The sequence below is a fragment of the Rana temporaria genome, chromosome 2 (genome assembly GCF_905171775.1).
Source record: "Rana temporaria chromosome 2, aRanTem1.1, whole genome shotgun sequence".
Lineage (NCBI taxonomy): Eukaryota > Metazoa > Chordata > Amphibia > Anura > Ranidae > Rana > Rana temporaria.
The window spans coordinates 244,717,347-244,730,894 of record NC_053490.1 but is presented as its reverse complement, the minus strand read 5'-3'; the positions used below and the strand labels follow the sequence as shown (position 1 = coordinate 244,730,894).

The 13,548-nt window shown below is 39.3% G+C and overlaps 1 protein-coding gene across 1 annotated transcript in view; it reads right to left on the bottom strand.

Annotated features, from left to right (window-relative positions):
- Positions 1-13,548, bottom strand: part of LOC120926622 (dynein beta chain, flagellar outer arm-like) — a 533,844-nt gene that overhangs the window by 485,035 nt on the left and 35,261 nt on the right. The window contains 6 exon segments of the mRNA XM_040336739.1: positions 1,926-2,066; positions 2,272-2,407; positions 3,840-3,988; positions 9,691-9,786; positions 12,241-12,411; positions 13,053-13,266. Of these exon segments, the coding sequence (XP_040192673.1) occupies positions 1,926-2,066; positions 2,272-2,407; positions 3,840-3,988; positions 9,691-9,786; positions 12,241-12,411; positions 13,053-13,266 (907 nt within the window).

The window sequence follows — 13,548 nt, the reverse complement described above, 5'->3', positions numbered from 1 at the left end:
CAGGCCCCGTACACACGACCAGTTTCCTCGGCAGAATTCAGCTTCCGACCGAGTTTCTGGCTGAATTCTGCCGAGGAAACTGGTCGTGTGTACACTTTCGCCGAGGAAGCCGACGAGGACTCGGCGAGGAAATAGAGAACATGTTCTCTATTTCCTCGTTGTTCTATGGAGCTCTCGGCCCGCCGAGGTTCCTCGGCGGCTTCAGGGCTGAACTGGCCGAGGAACTCGATGTGTTTGGCACGTCGAGTTTCCTCGGCCGTGTGTACGGGGCCTTATGGTTAAAAAATGCTTAAATTGAGCTTAATACCACTTTAAACAAAAACAGATGGGTCACCTCCCTGACCCCCTGCCCTATGACCGGACAATAGACTGATAATGTAATCTTATGCCTCGTACACACGTCCGGTTTTCCCATCGGGAAAACTGCCATGAGAGCTTTTGGCCGGGAAAACCTCTCATGAGAAAATTGCCGGGGGAAAAAGAGAATGACCTTATCCTTTTTTTCTGTCGGGATTGCCGGCGGACTTTTTCCCGTCGGAAACCGGTCGCGTGTATGCTTTTCCGAGGAAAAAACATGCATCCTCCAGAATCAAGATGAGACGGGAGGCACTCTTTCTGGTAAAACTAGCATTTGTAATGGAGATTTCGCATTCGTCCGCTGCAAATTATTGCATCGTTTAATGCAAACGCATGAAAAGCGCGAATGCTCTCACCAAACTTTTACTAACACGAGGATCAGCAAAAGCAGCCCAAAGCGTGGCGCCATTTGAATGGAACTTCCCCTTTATAGTCCTGTCGTACATGTTGTACGTCACCGTGCTTAGGGACGGGCGGTATTTGGCCTGAACGTGTGTATGCAAGCAGGCTTGAGAGAAATCCCATCGGGGAAAAACAATGTTTTATTTTCCCCTGACAAGGAAAAACGGTTGTGTGTAGAGACATTACTGCTTTTTTCTCCAGTTATTGTGTTCCTTGTTTGCACATGTCCATGCAGAACACGCATTGACCCCCAAGAGCTACCTCTCCCTCTCCCAATCTGAGAGTGCTGATGTACAGTTGATTGCAAGAGGCTAATATCAAGTCAAATTCAAGAATTTACACTAGTTGCACTGAAAAAATAAATGTAATACTTATTAATAAATCTTCCTGGAATTTAGTTTCAATGTTCATTTTCTGCTCAGAACACATCAATAATGAAAAGCTGTAGCAGTTAGAAGCAAGAATAAATATACTACTGACATGAACTGTAACACATATAAAGAGCCAAAAAAGCAAAACAGGATCCATCATAGAAAGAGTACAAGGTACATTTGTACTGGGAATCTCAGGTCTTCAGATTTAAAGGCAGACTCAGACCTTTAAACTTGTGTTTTTTTCTGTATAACATACACAGTATGAAGTGTGCTAAAATGTAGCATTTCATAAGGATATATTGTTTCTTTTTTTGTTTTGTTTTTTGCTAACGGCAAATAAGCTGTTCATTTTGCAAAGGAATTTTCTCTTAAATTGTGCATAAGGTAAAGCCCTGCTGACTTTGAACATCCAATCAGTTGCAAGAAAAAATAAATTCCCTTTTTCCTTTCACGTGATTGAGTATTCTTTATATGTAAGTGACATTTAAGTGAATGTTCATCACATTTACCAAGCCAATGTGGAAATTCTCTTGCAAACTAAATTTGCCTGCAAAGTCTACTGCTTTTTTGCCTTATATAGTTGGGGGGGGGGGATATAGGTAATGCACTAACTATAGTGTTGTCACAGAAAGTTAAAAAAACAGAGCCAAAAATAGGAAGTGCATCCCTTTACAACCAATTGCATTCTCTAAATGATATCAGTATGTCATCCATGGTGATACTGAACCACCTACATTACAGTCCAGGCACACATTTAACCTTGTGATTCCTATATTATAAATGTCAAGTCACCTGATCTATGAGGTATTTTGTAAGGTCCCACATCCACTTTAGGGCATAGCAGAAAGAACCTGTTTAAACAGGTCTGAAGTCCACTTGAATCCATCTGCATTGATGATGATCTGGAAGTCCCTGGATGCTGTCCCTGACAGCCTGTATGAAGAAAAATGTTAGAAAAAAGCTAAAAAAAAGTACAATGAGTTACAAATAGTGTTTCTACAACTCAACGTGAGAGCCTCAAATGTAATTTAATACAAGTAACAGAAATGCAATGTCAAACCAAATATGTTTGTACTACAACCACATATATAACAAGATCTTACAATTTTTTTGAAGTGCATATGAATTTCACACTAACCTTGGATGCTGAGATTTCAGAGTCAAAGTCTTCGAGGAGTGGGCCTTGCATCATGTGTGTACTGGTATCCCTGGGCAAAATGAATGCCCTTTCTGCTACAATCAATTGGTTGTTTTGTGGCTTTACTGAAATATCACTAAATAAGAGATCCACAAAGTGTTTTAAAGTCAACTCAAAATTGCAGACATAATTCCATCTAGTAAATGATCTGCCACCCAGTACAAAAAGATTGGTAGTGTTGGCAAACATAACTAACAAGTAAAACAGATAATAAAAACTACCTATTATAACATGTTATAATGGAACTTTAATCTTCTTTTGCAATGGAAGGCAGAATTTATAATTTAAATAAATCTGTGCAGAACTCTTTAGCAAGTGCGACTCAGATGGGGTTCTTACCTGTGTAATTGAGCTGGTATTAGGCCTGGTTCACACTAGTACCATTTCAGATGCAACTTAGTAAGCAATAGTAATTGTATACATATTTTTGGCAACTTTGTGTAGTAAGACTAATGCCGCGTACACACGATAATTTTTAGACGTTAAAAAAATGTAATTTAAAATGATCGTGTGTGGGCTTCACATCATTTTTCGGGTTCTGAAAAACGACCAAAAATGTTTTCGAGCATGCTGCATTTTTTAACGACGTTTTAAACTATGTCGTTTTTCGGGTTGTAAAAAATGATCGTGTGTGGGCTAAAACGACGTTAAAAACCTGCGCATGCTCAGAAGCAAGTTATGAGACGGGAGCGCTCGTTCTAATAAAACTACCATTCATAATGGATTAAGCACATTCATCACGCTGTAACAGACAGAAAAGCGCGAATCGTCTTTTACTAACACGGATTCAGCTAAAGCAGCCCCAAGGGTGGCGTCATCCGCATGGAACTTCCCCTTTATAGTGCCGTCGTACGTGTTGTACGTCACCGCGCTTTGCTAGAGCATTTTTAAAAAACGATGGTGTGTGGGCAATGTCGTTTTAATGATGAAGTTGGAAAACATTGTTTTTTCTACATGCCGAAAAACGTCGTTTTTTTTCAGGCCGAAAAACGATCGTGTGTACGCGGCATTAGTGACATTAAACATAACATTGCCATAGAAAGTGGTAAAATGTTATGAAATGCTGATGTTTTTAATAAAATAAAAATATTAATTTAGTGTGCAATACATAAGAAAGTCATTTTTAATTAAGAATTAGAAGCTAAGACTGGTTTAAGTTGTTGAATTCACTAAACCATAACAAAGCCAATTAATATGTTGTAAAATAATTAGTTGTAAAATGCAGAAAAATTAGAGATTCATGCTGATGAATAATAACTTACTGTTTCATCTCTTGATTGATCACAGAAAAACCTATATTGCTCTAAGAGACTTTTTTGCAACCAACTGTATGAAGATCGAATTACCACTTTGTGCCATTTAATTTGATTTTTTATGTTTCAGTCCATGTCAGTAATGTTAAGTTGTCTTGCAAAAAAAAAATCATAAAATGAATGAAATGCTTTTAATGTTTTAATTTGTGTGCCTAGCGAACATTGCATGGAATTATTGAGAATTAGCACACTTACTTCGTAATCAAAGGGACTACTTCATTTTCTGTCACATCTTTCTTGGACATACAGCCAACCGTCTGCTTACCAGAAAGGAAATTCTGGAATTCTACATTAATATCTTTTTTCCATAAATACGAATAGCTCCTGAAACCCTGTAGAAGTGCCTATAAGAGAAACAGTTTTACTTGTCGGAGGTGATATTAAGTGGCCTGGCAAGATAAAACAGAGTTTTGGCTAAAGTTATCAATGAGCTAAGTGTTTCTGTTGCTTTGTCACTTCTCTGTGCAATCATTTTCCAGTTCCATAAGATGAGAGCATTTCTTTCTATAACTTTATTGATCTGCTACAGTACTTAAGTAACACAATTAAAATATACTTTGGAAGCCAACTCATACTGCTTTAAAGAGTGAGATATATTTTATCTCTGATGTGCAGAATAGGCCATGTCTCCAAAAACCATGGCATCACATTTCAGTTTTAAAAGGACCATTAAACTAAAATGCTACAATATAGCATAGAGATATTGATCGGGAATGAATACTTGAGTGCAGAGTTTGTCAAAACAAAACATAATGACAACATTGAAGTTTTTACTGCAGTCCATATTTTATATGAGCGATTATGTGTATGAAATACATTGAAAAAGGACTGCTAACCACTATCTACATGAAAAATTGGGCTTCACTTTCACTGATGACACCTGGGCCCTAGTGCTAGGGAAGAAATGTTTGTTGCTTTAGAAAAGTGACTATATACCGTTTTATTTTTTTAACCACTTAACCCCCGGACCATATTGCTGGTCAAAGACCAGGCCACTTTTTGCGATTCGGCACTGCGTCGCTTTAACTGACAATTGCGTGGTCGTGCGACGTGGCTCCCAAACAAAATTGGCGTCCTTTTTTCCCCCACAAATAGAGCTTTCTTTTGGTGGTATTTGATCACCTCTGCGGTTTTTAGTTTTTGCGCTATAAACAAAAATAGAGCGACATAAATATAAATATAATAAATATCCCCCAAAAATATATAAAAAAACGTTTTTTTCCTCAGTTTAGGCCGATGCGTATTTGTCTACATATTTTTCATTAAAAAAATCGCAATAACTTTTATTGATTGGTTAGAAGTTATAGCGTCTACAAAATAGGGGATAGTTTTATGGCATTTTTCTTAATATTTTTTTTTTACTAGTAATGGCGGCGATCAGGGATTTTTAGCAGTACTGCAACATTATGGCAGACACTTCGGACACTTTTGACACATTTTTGGGACCATTGGCATTTTTATAGCGATCAGTGCTATAAAAATGCATTGATTACTATAAAAATGTCACTGGCAGGGAAGGAGTTAACACTAGGTGGCGGGGAAGGGGTTAAGTATGTTCCCTGGGTGTGTTATAACTGAAGGGGGGTGGACTCACTAGGGGAAATGACTGATCGCTGTTCATACATTGTATGAACAGACAAACAGCCATTTCTCCCCCTGACAGGACCGGGAGCTGTGTGTTTACACACACAGCTCCCGGTTCTCGCTCTGTAACGAGCGATCGCGGGTGCCCGCGGTGATCGCGACTGCCGGGCACGCGCGTTGGCGTCAGGGGCGAGCGGGGGGCGCGCGCCCCTATTGGCTGCTCGGCAAGATGACGTATAGCTACGTGATCTCACCCAGCAGAGCCGACCTGGTCAGCAAGCAGTTAAACTTCAGTTAAATTCTCGTACGGCAGAATAAAAATTCGGAAGTGATGTCATATGTTGTACTGTATTTGTATTTGTATTGCATTTTCGAACAACAACTGTACTAATTAAATGAAAATCGTACGATCTGACATTGTACGAAAAAAAATGTTGTGTGTGTCGGATCAAATAATATTGGATGTATTGTTCTGATCGGCTCTCGATAGCTCTGTACTAACGATAGGATTTTTCCCCTTTAGTTCTTGTCCCCAAGACAAATTGCACTTTGCAGTTACTTGTATTAAACACTGAATTTTTGCAAATGGAATAAATCATAAGGTATTATAGAACACAGAAATGAAAAGAAACTTGAAAAAAAAATGTTTTATCATGTTTTACAGCAAGGGCATAACTGCAATTCATGTGGCCCCATAGAAACATTTTAATGGGGTCCCCCCTTTCTGTTAAACCTGGCAGTGTCAATTAGGGTAATGATACAAATGATCTTAAAGCCAAAACTTTTTTTTTAGGTTTGGATAGATTGGAGAGGGATTAGAACACCTGTCAGATTTTTATTGCTGTCTGTGTCCCTTCACCCTCTCTGTATGTCCTGTTTACCAATATAACTTAAAGTAAAAGAAAATCCCAAATTTTGGGTTGTCACCAAAACTGCACTAGAGGGGAATCCTTCTAATGGGGACACTAGTTCTGGTGACCCTGCTGACAACAAGGGATCTCCTCCAACTTCCTGTTTTGGCTATTGAACAGGGAAAAAAGGGAAATCTCCCGAAATGGACATAGAAGGCACCTTTAGTTCTACGTTAGATAAATTATATTTAAATCAAGGACAGTATTCTGGACGTAGAATGTCGCTCAAAGTCAGGAATTACTTTCCCAAGAGCCTCAAGTTGAAGGGGAGCAGACTGTCAAAAAAGCAATCCGAAGCAATGTTTGCAGTAAATGAAATAGACACTGTTCGCCCGGCTAGCCACTATAATATAGTAGGTCATATCGGCTTCAGCCTGCAAGTCTCCACCTTTAGGCGAAGCCCCTAATGTGTTTTGCCACACCCACTGGTGTTTAACCCTACGTTTAAGCCCAGAGTTCTCGGGGTGAAACTCATGAAGAAGCGTGGAGACTAGTGGCTGGCTGGGAGATAATTACTGAATTACTGCAAACATTAAATCAAGGACAGGTAGCAGGAGAGATGACAACATAGTCAGTACAGTACTGTAGATCAATGCTATGGAAAGAAGCTGTCAGAGGCAAGGAATTACCTTTGAACCTTCACCTTCCCAAGGCTTTGGTTAAGCAGTCAGTAAAAAAAGAAAAGGAAAAAAAAAAGGAAATACAGTAGTAGTAAAAATAATACTATAATGACACTTTAAATTATTACACAATTGTTAAGCTAGCCATAGATAGTTTGAATCTTAGTGGGTTCAGCAGGGATCAGCCGAGATTCAAACCATCTATGTGTAGGCTGATTGTACCTAAATTGATCCATCAATTGACTTGGGTACAACCAGCATGTCGGAAATTGTTGCCAGCTAGCAAATATCACTGCGTTCTCCCAGCAGGGACGTCGCCCCATCCCTCATTCATCCCTGCCATGAGAACACAATGGCTCCGCGGGAGGGATTCCCCCATCAACACTGGCTGTGATTTTCTTTCCTTCAACCAAAATCACATTATCTATGCCATAAATATATGAAGCACTACCCCCGGAGGAGCTGCTGGTTTGTTTTGGGTGGCACATTTACCTCGTGGCTCTTCGAATTCCTAGGGGTGTATGATGCATATAGCAGTAGTAAAGGAATGTCCGCAACAGGTGTCTTTTGCTGTGCTCTTTATTACACAGCCAGGTAAAAACAATAAACTGGTGGTAAAAGGATAGAGTTGAAGGAAGAAGGAGAACAGCAGATTCAGGCGTAGTATTTGGAAACAGTCCTGCTCCCATATGTAACACTTTCTGCACCACTCCTGCCTGAGTGTGCTTAGCATACCTGGACAGGCCTCTCTCACTGACCTGGCAGCCGGAGTATCACTCAAATTAAAAGTCTCTGCCACAGACCCTCCTGGAATGGACTCAGGGAGAAACCTCTGCCACAGGTCCTCACTGATTACAGTTACGGAGACAATCCTCCTTGAAGAATTGCGCCTGGATCTCCTTCTTATAGTCGCCCAGGTACCGACTGACAGGTGATTAATCCTTCAGTGTCCGGCTACCTTGATCCCCGGTGGTTTGTCGTAATCCTTTTGGATCGCCAGCCTCTCATTGGCTATCCGCAGATGGACTCCCCACCGAACAGCTATACCGCTTGGGATCTTCAAGAATGGGAACCCAGTCGATCACTGGGTCCCCGCCGCTGCTCAAATGTTCCGGACCAACATGGTCCTGGAAACCAGGAACACGCACGCCCCGGCCAGGTAGGCCATTACGCCGGGACGCCGTGATGTGGTCACCCTAAAGGTGGGTGCCACACTGGAAGAAGACCCCGAACTAATGGCGTCTGCCCCATGAATACCCTCCCCCAGCATGATTGGCTGCTGGGGAAGAGCACCCAAACCTTGACTCCACTGCTGCCACCTACTGCACTGAGGTGGGAATAACGCCCCAGTACAACAGAATGAGCCCAAAGCACAGCCAAGCTGAGACAGAGACCCTGTTTTGAACATAACAATTTGGATCAGAGTCTACTAATACTCTGATCACCCTCTAAATTTCAATAGCACCGGTACTTGGAAGTAACCAGGCGCTACATATCAATATAATATAAATATTTGTCTATAACTCTAAAAAAAAATACTTTAGAACAGTATTAAACTGATGCAGTCGAATGTTTGTCATTTATGTTTTTTTATTGTTTATGGAATAACAAAAAAGAAATGACTGGTGCATTACTTGATGTCTATACCTTTAGCAAATGTTTCTTGAGATGTACTGCCATGTCTTTCATAGATAAATATTATACAAAAAAAAATGATTGGTAAGCTAGATGTTTCTCCCAGCTACCAAACAGATTCAACCCTATTGCAGTAACTGCATTACAGAGAACTCAGGGCAATTTAAACTCAGTTAATGGTCTAAATTTAAAACAGCTGCATTATTTACTGGATGCCATTGGTGGCTTACTGATAGCATTCACTTGTTGCCTGGAAATGCCCTTTGATTAAAAAATTTAAGTAAACCTATAGGCTTGGTTAGAGCAAGGGAGGGTTATAACCCCTATCCTAATTAGGGGTTTGCCTAAAAATAAAGTATAACTAAAGACAAAACTTTATTTTATTTAAATTCTATCCAAATTTTTTTTTTTTTTAGCCATCTGTGTCCCAAAGTGGAGATTTCAATTCACTTCCTATCCCATATAGCCAAACAGGAAATGAGAAGAAATCCATGCAAATTAAGGGAATTCCTTGGGGACCCCCATGTCTGCAGAATTAGTGCCCTAGAGAGATTTGCCCTCTATATCTTTTCTGGGGACAACCCAAAATGTGTGTTTTTCTTTTACTTTCACTGATACTGGTAAACAGGACAAATATAGAGGGTGAATCTCCCTAACTGGCACACAGAGAACAATAAAAATTGTCAGGTATTCTAATCCCTCTCCACTCTATCAAAAAAAAAAAAATTAAATAAAGTTTTGCCTTTAGTTATACTTTATTTTTAGGCAAAGCTGTAGGGATTGTGACTATAAGGGCCAAAAGAAATGACGCTATGCCTATGTCACAAGACATCCACAGGACCAGGTTTTATTTCAATAGTTTCTAGTATCACTACTCTCTTCTCATTTACCATAACTGAGTTAGAAGATGGCTTATTTCTCAGAAAACTCCATCAGAAAAAGAGAGGCTTTGTCATATTTCAGAGAGAGTTTATTAATAGGTGCCACGGCAAGCTAAATGAAAAGTACATCACGCTGCACAATTCTTGACTAGTGAAATGAAGGATATTCGATAGACGTCTAAATGCTAAACAAAACGATAAATGTCAGGATTGTTTTATTAGTCTAAGAAACAAATCATTAGCTTTACCTCTATAACCTATCCATCTACAGTAAGGTACACAAAAACATTTGTCAGGCTGAAGACTTGATTCATGGAGCAGTACTGCCACCATGTGGTAAATAAGAAGATATGCATAGTATCAGTTTGCTGATATCAACAGTTTGCTTGGGACAATAATATTGTAAATGTCTCACCTGACATTCCAGTATACCGCTCTCAACTTGCTGGAGGATGAGACCTATGAGTTGTAATGCTTCTTTGTCTTCTGACACATACTCTTGATAGCCCCCCTGTAATACAAATAGCTGATTAAAACTGTAGCTGCCGAAAATTGTCTTTCCAAAGAAAATTCTACTTAGGGTGATTGAAGCCACATTAGTGCACATGCAACAACAAAGTTGAATACTGCTTGGGCCTTAGAAGAAAGGAGTAAGCCCAAAGGGTGTCCTAAAAATGTAACCAAAAAAAAATCTATCACAGACGGTACTCAATAGTTTTGTTCAAATAAAATTCAAATTTCAGAATTAATTTAAAGTTCCATTACATGGGGATTAAACAGAAATATGATGCCTTTCAGGAGATAAGAGATTTAATGCTAGAATTGCAGTTTGCATAATTTGAAAAATTTGAAGGTTATTTCTCTCTTTTTTTTTCTTTTTTTTTTATGGAACTTTGAAAAAGGTGTACTGATACTTTTTTGTGCATTTTACTTCTATTCACTATGGTGCAAATTTTGCCAATATTCAGGAAAATTACTCATATTAACCACTTCAGCCCCTGAAGGTTTCACCCCGTTCATGAACAGGCCGTTTTTTGTGATACAGCACTGCGTTGCTTTAACTGACAATTGTGCGATCCCACAACACTGTACCCAAATAAAATGTATGTCCTTTTTTCCCCACAAATAGAGCTTTCTTTTGGTGGTATTTGATCACCTCTGCAGTTTTTATTTTTTTGCCCTATAAACCAAAAAAGGGCGACAACTTTAAAAAAAACAATATTTTTTACATTGTGCTATAAAACATACCTAATAAAAAAATGTACAAAAGCAATTTTCTTTATCAATGTAGGCAAATATGTATAAAAATCCCAAGAAGTGTATATTGAGTTTGTGCTAAAGCTATTGCATCTACAAACTATGGCATATTTTTATAGCATTTTTATTTTTATTTTTACTAGTAATGGCAGCAATCAGTGATTTTTAGCGGGACTGCGACATTGTGGCAGACAAAACAGACACCAACTGGCACTTTTTGTGGACCAGTGACACTAATGCATCAGTGCTAAAATAAAATACACTGTCAGTGTACTAATGACACTGGCAGGGAAGGGGATAACATATGGGGCGATCAAAGGGTTGCTCCTAGGAAGTGCTTTCTAACTGTGACTGGGGTGGCTTAATGGGAGGAAGAGAGAGATCTGTGTTCCTGCTTAGCAGAAACACAAGATCTCCATTTTCCTCTCTGACAGAATGGTAGTTTGCCTTGTCAGACTGTCGTTCTGGCTCTCCTGTCAACGATCAGGTCCCGGCAGACACCGTTTTGAACCGCTGATTGGTAAACGTGCGGTGGGCGGTCCGGAAGCGGTTAAATAAGTATATTAAAGTCTGTGATGAGTCCATCACCCCTTCCTCTAAAATAGCCCTGTTGTCAATTCTACCAGGTTCCCTCAAATTGCAGAAATCAAGCCTCCTGAGAGTTTTACTATCAGTAGCGAGACAACTCACTTCCAGATTTTGGAAATCCACTAACACACCTTCCCTAAAGTTATGGGTAGACATAATGAATGATACTATGCTGATAGAGGAAATGCAGGCTAGGGAAATGGATGCCTGGGAGAAATATAACAAACTGTGGTACATATGGCTACACTACTCCACTTCAGAGAAACTTTGTAATAGACTTTTCTCTTAGGCGCCATTGAAGGGAAGGTTCGAACTATGGGGAAAAGAGACCTGGATCTACCTGCCTCTTCTCCCCATTGCATGTCCCCTACTTGCCCACCTCATAACTATTCCCCTTTTAGGATTTCCTCAATGATTCACTCATTTAGAGATTCTTTAGCAGTTTTGTAACCTCTTATGGGAAACCTTGTGTCTAACTCCTCTTCTACTCATTACTGTTTTCTTCTATCTTCCTAAGTCCTCTCCTTTTTTCTTTCTTACTCTTTTTCTTAGGTCTGAATCTTTTGGAAAAAGCAGTACATACTGGACATTAATGACCTTTGTGTTTTGTTACAAGCCATCCGGACCAAACATTGGTCACCCAGCAAAATGCATGAACGAGCATTGGTGTGCATTTGTCTAGGCTTAAATGTGACAACATATACATTTTGTAAACAAGACTTCTATGGAAATACCAGACTTTACGTGTTGCCTACATAAAGAATCCACATACCTGCCTGAAAAATAAATTTGACTACATTCAACGTTGTTAACTTCATCTACCCATGCATGGCTTATTACTATATTACCACAAACATTTTAGAACAAATTTAATGACAATGATCCATGTACGCGATACAAATGTCTTCCCTGACCAGTTGCTATCTAATCTGACTTTGATCATTCATGAAGCAAAATACAAGTGACCTTTCCAAGTGTTGCTGCATGATCTGAAAGTTTGTCATTAAGTAGCAAACAATTGTACTGTCCTCCCCAAATGTTGCTGAATACAGTTACAACATTTCACAAGCAATGAACTTGTTTGCAACATTGCTTACAAATTGCAGTAACTCATAGTTACCTTAACAGTTGAAGAAAGTCCCTGTATATGTGATCCTCGAAGAAGAAACATTTTGAGCCATTCTTCTATATCTTCCATTACACTTGTATCAGAGGTGCTCCGGTCAAGAGGTGGATTGAATGCAACTTCACCATTAATCAGTTCAATATCAATGTTCAGTACGGGAATATGCTGTAAAGAGGTCACAAAACTTCACTTAACCAACGTGATCATTAAGACTCGTACACACAGCCGAGGAACTCGACGGGCGAAACACATAGTTTTGCTCGTCGAGTTCCTTGTAAGGCTGTCGAGAAACTCGACAAGCCAATTTTCTCCATTCCTGTTAAGGAAATAGAGAACATGCTCTCTTTTTGGCTCGTTGAGTTTCTCGACAGTTTCCTCGACGAAAATGTACACACGACCAGTTTCCTCTGCAAAAAAATATCTCCCAGCAAGTTTCTTGCTGGTTTTTGCCGAGAAACTCGGTCGTGTGTACGAGGCTTTACATACAAAGCTAGCCATATGGGTTTTTTTTTTTTTCAATCAAAATAGCTGAATAATATATTAGTGGTGTTAAGAAAAATTATTATAAAACAGGACCACAAGATGATTGTTAACACTCTGTGAAACGTAATACATTTACACTATAGAGCTTTAGTACTATCAAACTATGCACCAGTTGGCATCACAATTTAGAAATAAGCAAATACAATTGTATATTCATTTAAATGATCTGCTGTTATATACTTCAGTGCATTTCTCTGCTATATCATGTGATAAGTTACATTTATAATACATGAGCTTTAGGTATGAAAGAAAAGCAATCTCACTTCATGGTCCAGTAGTGTGTTTAGCAGTGCAGCCATGCTGGATATAGTTAGATTCTTTAGCCCTTGTAGAATTATAGCATCAATGTGCATTATAAATTCCTGCCATGCAGGTGATGCCTCGCTGATCCCACAAGCAACAAAGGACTGTTGAACAAGGCTGTGAATCCTGTGCCCATCAGAAAGCAGTAAGTTCTCCAGATCGTACTCCATTTCCCTAAGAATACACATACAGTAAAACAAATAAGTGGCATAGCAGTGTAATTTATCAGCAAACATACAATAAACATCAACAATAGCTCAGTGGTCAGTACTATGCAGCTTCCACCAAGGCTCTATCAGATCAATTATTATTATTATTATACGAAATGTATACATCACCAACAGTTTGAGCAGCACTTTACAAAATGTACAATGTTTGTAAATGTTTCCCCAGTTTGAAATGCAAGGTTTATTGTGATGGCTGACACCTGTAGGCTCCAACATTTGGCACCCAACG